This window comes from Nicotiana tomentosiformis, chromosome 3 (assembly GCF_000390325.3).
Source record: "Nicotiana tomentosiformis chromosome 3, ASM39032v3, whole genome shotgun sequence".
NCBI lineage: Eukaryota > Viridiplantae > Streptophyta > Magnoliopsida > Solanales > Solanaceae > Nicotiana > Nicotiana tomentosiformis.
In genome coordinates, this window is record NC_090814.1 from 135346940 (window position 1) to 135354353 (window position 7414).

Sequence of the window (7414 nt, forward strand, 5' to 3'; positions counted from 1 at the left end):
TGGGGTGCTTGGTTTCTATCTTCCAACTTGGGCTTAGCACACAATAGAGAATTAACATGGAACAGGTTTACAGGGAATTGATAATAGTCAGAGACAGGTTTCCAAACTAATCGGAATCCACTGCTAAGTAGTCCCTAAAAGACAGCTCAAAGAAAAGCTTGATTAAGTAGTTAATGATCAATTGAGTTATGTATGGTCAAAGTTAGATATCAACTTCACATATACTTTGTTTAAGACATGGCAGTTAATATCTTTCTATCCCGGATGACAGAAGATATCACAATGCCCAAGCTCATCTCAATTTATAATGTCTTCAGTCAGCAAACGCCTTTTCAAATAAATTGCTCAGAAAGACATAATATTAACCCATGCAAATTGAGTGGTTAACATAGCAGTTCAGAAAGATATATATTACTAAGTATTTAGTCTTTCAATACGTCTCACATCATATGACACAAAAAAGGAGCTCTGAATTTTGGGCATCACTATTATTCATTCGGTTAGTGAGGTACCAAAGCTCGACCACTGGACATATATGGAGAAATTATTCATCTCCATCTAGGCAAATTTCAAGTCAAGTTTTTGAGATAGCAAGTGAACAATCCTTTGTAAATATAAAGATAGAAGCTGCAACGTAAACCTCCCATGTCCTCACAAGATCTCATCAAGTAAATATGTATTTTGTCCAGATGTAGCCCAAAAACAAGAACAATAAAAAAAGAGAGGGGATGCATAGATTCTGACAAAACTATAACCAAAATGGAATCATTCAATCCCTCAAAACCAGTAAGTTTCTTTTCTCCTCCTCCACTCACAACAAAATCAAAAAGTTCCCAAAAAGTAACTACAGAGTGGCTCACAATTGCTAAAGATTTCTCTGATCACTAACAATTCCCAAAACAAGAGAAATCAAGACAAAAGGGAGAAGAAACAGTGCTAACCCGCAAAAGCAGCTATTTTCAGAAAGCCATAACATTGTCATGTGATTCTCATCGTCGATCATTTTCTGCAACACTTGGCCAATCAAGAAACTTATAACCTTGAAGAGATGGTGGCAAGTAAGTCTGGGGCGATGAGTCTGGATTGTCAGGAGGATAAATATAGTCCTTTCCATAACCAAGATCTTTCATTAGCTTAGTTGGTGCATTCCTAAGATGAAGGGGCACCCCTTCATTTTGTCCAACTGATTCCCTTACCACTTTTTGAGCTGCCCCTATTGCTCTATAGACGGCAATAGACTTAGGAGCCAAGGCCAAGTAAGCAACACACTGAGCAAGGATAACATTGCACTCGGGCATGCCAATAAAATGACAAGCTTGGTAGCAAGCGACAGCCTGGCAAAGAGCTGATGGATCGGCTAACCCAACATCTTCACTAGCAAACCTGACCAGCCTGCGCGCTATGTAAAGAGGCTCTTCGCCCCCTTCCAACATTCTAGCCAACCAATAAATGGAAGCGTTAGCATCACTTCCTCTCATAGATTTGTGAAGTGCGCTGATAAGATTATAGTGTTCATCCCCTGCTCTGTCATAAGCCAAATGCTTACATTGCAATGCTTCTTTTACATCATCCAGAGTTATAACTGCAGACAAACAAGACTCGTCAGCATTTCCTGTGTTTTCCTCTAATTCCCCGGTTGATCTTCTCGCCATTCGCGTCCGTGCAGCAGCAGTGGTAGCTGAAATTTCTAAGGCATTCAATGCTACCCTAGCATCACCATCACAATTAGTCGAAAGAAACTCTATACACTCATCATTTACTTCGATTTTCATCATCTCTCCCATAGAAAAGCACAGCCCTTTATCAGAATCAGCCACGGCGCGCCTAAGTAGGGCAGCAATGTGGTGGGGTTTTAAGGGATTGAGAGTCAAGACTCTGCACCTGGACAATAACGGCGTAATCAAATGAAACGATGGATTCTCCGTAGTTGCTCCCATGAAAATGACACTGCCATCTTCAATAACCGGCAAAAAGGAATCTTGTTGGGCCTTATTGAACCTATGGACCTCATCAATAAACAAAATAGTCCTCTTGTTGATTTTCTTTTTCAGTCTTCTTGCTTCATCAACCGCATCTCTAACATCCTTAACACCGGAAGTAACAGCGGATAAGGAAACAACCCGATATGTATTATTATTATTACCACCACCAGCTTGAGAAACAGAGCAAGTGTTAACTATGGCTCTAGCAATGGAGGTTTTGCCAGTACCTGGTGGACCCCACAGAAGTATTGAAGGGATACGGCCGCAATCAATGGCTGATCGAAGAAGGGATTTTGGCGCCAAAATGTGGTCTTGACCAACAACCTCGTCAAGGGTCCATGGTCGCATTCGTTCGGCCAACGGTTCATGAGGCGGCGGAGCTGGTTTATGTTTTTTCCCTTGCTCATTTTCTACTAATTTAGGACGCTTTGTTAAACGGAGTAATTGAGGTTCGTTATCTTCTTCTTCAGGGGTCACCCCCTCCTTAGGGTTTAAGACTTTAAGTGTTGATACGGGGGTAGGTCTGAGGGGTTTAGAGGGAAATTGAAAGAATTGATCGATTTTGGGCTGGAAAGGATGATGATCATGGGCGGCGGTAGTAGTAGTATTAGGGGAATCAGAGGATGGAGAAATTGGGGGGTTGAAATTGGAAGAATCTTCGCCGGAATCCTTGTGGTGGTTGTTGCGGTGGCTGAGAATCCACTCGGTGGCTTTAACGATATCGCCGCCGGTAATGGTTAGTGCTTGAGCGACTAAGTCTCCCGGAAAGCCCATCCCTAGAAGCTGCTGCTCCGCCATGGTCTTCTTTTTCCCGCTTTCTAAGCTCCGCTTTGGCGCGGTTTTGTTGATGAAAATGTTGTATTAACGATTTCAATCGTCACCATAGGAAATGGGGACTGGGGAGTACAGTCAGCCCCACTATCCCTATATAACATCCCTTAGCCGGATCGGATTTTTTAAATTATATTTTACCTCTATAACAATTTTTTACATGTAACACCGACGGTCATATTTATAGCAGAACGCTCTTTGTAAAATTAACCTTCTATAGCAACTATGTAGAATTTTAAGATTACTAAAAATCTAAAAATATACACAATCTTTTCCATTAAACAAAGATTCTATCTTGCATAAGATATAAGCTTTGGAGATTTACACATAATATCTTTTCTATTGTACAAATTCTAAAAAATATTTAGATATAAAATTTAACTATTAAGCTCTTATATTGTCTTCGAGAGAAGCTATTTGATACCTTTTTGTTGAAAATTTGAACATGTCTCTTCGCCAATTCAAACGTTATATCGCTAGTAAGATAATGAAATCTACGAAACAAGCTACAATTACAAAGTTTTTCCATTAATCTTGAAAGAATTTTTTTTAGGTAGCTTTAAAATGTCTGCCTTAGAGTTTAAATCTTTATACTTTTAGTTATAAATTTATTAATAATATATTGACTTTCTTCAATATTTAACTAGTGAAATAGACATATTTTTTGAGATTGTAAATTTGAATAATTTTCTTATCTTTTATATGTAACATTAAAAAATAAAAAATAATTAATTTTTGGATAATTTTTATCTATAACAGCCAAAAAATATTTAAACGTCAAATGTTGTTACAGGTTTATAACAACCATTCACAATAAAAGCCAAAAAATATCGGAACAAACGAAACTGCTATAGAGAGGGTTGACTCTACTATTTACAAAAAGGGAAAAGGGCCAAATATACCCCTCTACTTTCATATATTGTCTACATTTAACCTCTGTTATACTATAGGGCCAAATTTACCCCTACCGTTATACTATCGAGACAAATTTACCCCTACAATCAGTAAATTCAAAATCTCTCAAATTTCTTTTATTTAAATCACTTGTTGTTCTTCTTGGCCCACTATTTTTTAAAATTACTATTGTCACACCTCCTTTTTTCCGAGGGGATAAGGGATATAGGAGTTTTTTCAATTTAAGTGACATTATTCGAAATGGGATTATTTATTTATTCAAAGTCGCCACTTAGAATAATTTATGGTGTCCCAAGTCACCGATTTATTTTAGAATCCCAAATCGAGGAAATTTGACTCTTATTTTTGGTCTGCGAACACAGAAGACCGGGTAAGGAATTCTGTTAACCTGGGAGAAGGTGTGAGGCACTCCCGAATTCTGTGATTTTAGCACAGTCGCTTAACAATTAATATTTGGCGTAATTATCTGATTTATTACATGTTTTAAACCCATTGTGCATTTTTGTCTTTTATCATTTTTTAATTTTATGGAATTTATTTGAACAAGTCGCGATGTCGCACACTTATCGTTTTGGTACACATTACAAACCGTGCCACGTGAAACGCACCCGCGATTTACAATATGTTTATTTTTATTATTATTTGAAGTTATGGTCAAGTCGCGTGAAACATGCACTTGAATTGGGGTTTACGTATCATGACTATGCCACGGGAACCGTACCCATAGTCACGATAATTTATTATTAATCGCGCCTAAATCAAGCTACGGTGTTCGAATATTATTCAATTGCTAATTTTGACATTATTGTAAGGTCATGAGGTATGGATATTGTTACAGAGGAAATGAAGTAAATTAATTATGGAAAAGTTGGCTAGCTTGTGAATGTTTATTTGTTTTTGGTCATGTGCAACAATTAGCCCATAAATACGCTAAGGAAGTCCAATTAAAGTCTTACACCAATCATGGCCTAACCTAATCTCTTATAATTTTACTGTTAACAAATATTTGAAACTAGACTAAATTTATGGCAGGAATAGATAGATACGAGCAGAACCAATTTAGTCACTAAGATAGGAGATCAAAATGAAACTAAAGCATGCTAAAATGGAAAGCCATTACTTCATTGAATGAACAAGAAAAGTAACGATTTAATACATATTCATCAATAAAATTAACCATATGAACTACCAAAAAGGACAATAAATTAATCTTAACAAATACTCAACATGATAACAAATTAATTTTAGCACACTCAGATGCGAACTCGACCATATCATACTCCAAGTTAAATTAAAACAGAGTGACCCAGAACATTAATGAGAAAACAAAATAGAAAGAGAAGTGAACCTTTGTATTGATAATTGTGGATTTAAATAACAACCACTCAATGATCGGATAGCTCTCAACTGGACCCTTCGGACCACGGAAAACTTCAAGCGGAAAATCTCAACTTTCAACCTCAATCGACCTTGCAAAATTGAAGATTTAGTGGCTATTTTTGGAGCTTTTTTTTTTTTTTTGGTTAATGATGGCTCAAAAGTGGTCAAGGGCTGGTGGCTTTGGGGTGATGAAGCTGATGTTTTATTTTTAAAGAAACACGAAAAAAGAATGACACGAGTAGAAATTTCCTTATCCTAGAAGAAAAAAATAAATTTTTCTCAATTCCTTCCTCCCTATTTTTTCCTTTCTTCCCCTCTTTTTTTCATCACATTTCTCTTCTATTTATAGAAAAAAAATTCGAAATTTTCAGATTTTTATTTTTTATTTATTTTTTATTTTTTATTTTTAATTAAAAAGAATTTCCATTTCTCATTTTTCTTATTTTTTTAAAAAAATAATTCTCCACTTTCCTTTACTTTTATTTTTTAATTTCTCACTTTTTTTTACTTGTAATATATTTAAAATCCCACTTTTTTACTTTACTTTTTTTATTTCCCACTTATTTTACTTTTCTTTTTTTATTTCTCACTTACTTTTACTTTTTTTTAAAAAAAATCAGATACCCTTACTTTTATTTTTTAATTCCAACTTTATTTCACTTTTCATTTTTTAAATTTCCACATTCTTTTACTTTTATTTTTTTAATTTTCCACTTTCTTTTACTTTTTTTATTAAATAATTTCTACCTACTTTTACTTTTACTTTTTAATTTTATATTTCTACTTTTCCTATTTTTTAATTCCCATCCGAATTTTTTTTTTTTTTAAAAAGAATTAATTTTTATTTATTTTCGGTTTTTAATTCATTTTATTTAAAAATAAAGATAAAAATAATAATAAAAATAATACTAATAGTAAAAATTGAACTTTTATATTATTAATAATTTTTTCTATATCTATATATATATATAAAAGGTGGTAAAAATTCAAACATAGTAAAAAATTAGGTGCTCACAGCTGCCCTCTTTGCTTGGAAACATGAAGAGTTTTTCAGGCAAAGACTAGGTGAGCCACGTGACTAATTTTTGACCAAACCATTATTCAAAAGGAAAAGAAATAAAAGATAGAGTGCAACCGAGTCCTGATTTTGGACAGCCTACATATTCCGGATTATAGAGGAATCAGGTCGAGTGTAGTTCAAGGAGAATGGTGGAATGATGAGTTGAGGAGTCGAGTGAGGTTCCGTCGAGGCTCCGGTCCGCGGTCCTGCTATTATATCAAAATAAAAAAAGAAACTAAACAAGCCTATCAATTATGAGTTACAAGATTCCTATATATGAGTCTTCAGAAACTTGATCTTGAGTCTTGACTGGTTCTTCATGCAGACTCTGATCTAAACCTTGATGTTCGCTAGCTGTAGGTTCTAGTTCATTGTTCTATAGCTTCTTCTAATCAAACCGGAACTCCAATGTTCGTGGCTTCAGTCATGTCTTAGCATTCCACACCTTTTCAATTGCTTTTGCATTTTGGATTCACTTATTTTCTTTTCTTTTCTTTTATTCTTAATTGAGACTTCTTTTGGTCTTCTCGAACCCTGTGCCTCGAGGTAAAACCTACTCAGACACCAAAACAAACAATCGAACGAAATTTTTCTGCCCCAGTTTGCACTAGGAAAATTTTGTGAGGTATTGTAACAAAATTCTAAACTACTTTTTTATTGAAAGCAATAAAAGGTCGGGAGTGGTGTACCCTGAAAATGTCATGTTTTTTTTTTGATTCTGTTCTTTTATTGTCAAAAGTATGTCTCAACTAAGGATTGGTGTACCTTATGTTGGAAAAATGTGGCCAGGGAATGGGATACCCTATATTGGCAAAGATATCGGGGAATGGTGTACCCTGCATTTAAGATCAAATCAACTAGGGAGTGGAGACCCTATGTTGGAAAAAGAGACTAGGTAGTGGAGACCCTATGTCAAAAATAAAATCAACTAGGGAGTAGAGACCCTATGTTGGAAAAGACAACTAGGGAGTGGAGCCCCTATGTTGCAAAAGCGACTAGGGAATGGAGACCCTATGTTTAAAAATATCAACTAGGGAGTGGAGACCCTATGTTGGAAAATAAACTAGGGAGTGGAGACCCTATGTCTAAAAATTATCAACTAGGGAGTTGGGACCCTATGTTGGAAAATCATCAACTAGGGAGTGGAGACCCTATGTTTGAAAAGATACTAGGGAGTGGAGACCCTATGTTGGAAAAGAGACTAGGGAGTGGAGACCTTATGTCTAAAATATCAATCAACTAGGCA

The 7414-nt window shown here is 35.5% G+C and overlaps 1 protein-coding gene across 1 annotated transcript; it reads right to left on the bottom strand.

The window, feature by feature from the left end:
* Positions 1-659: 659 nt before the first annotated feature.
* LOC104108356 (uncharacterized) lies at positions 660-2911 on the bottom strand. Its single transcript, XM_033659208.2, has one exon. The coding sequence runs from the start codon at positions 2778-2780 to the stop codon at positions 990-992; it is 1791 nt and encodes a 596-aa protein (XP_033515099.1). The 5' UTR covers positions 2781-2911; the 3' UTR covers positions 660-989.
* Between the last annotated feature and the right edge of the window lie 4503 nt (positions 2912-7414).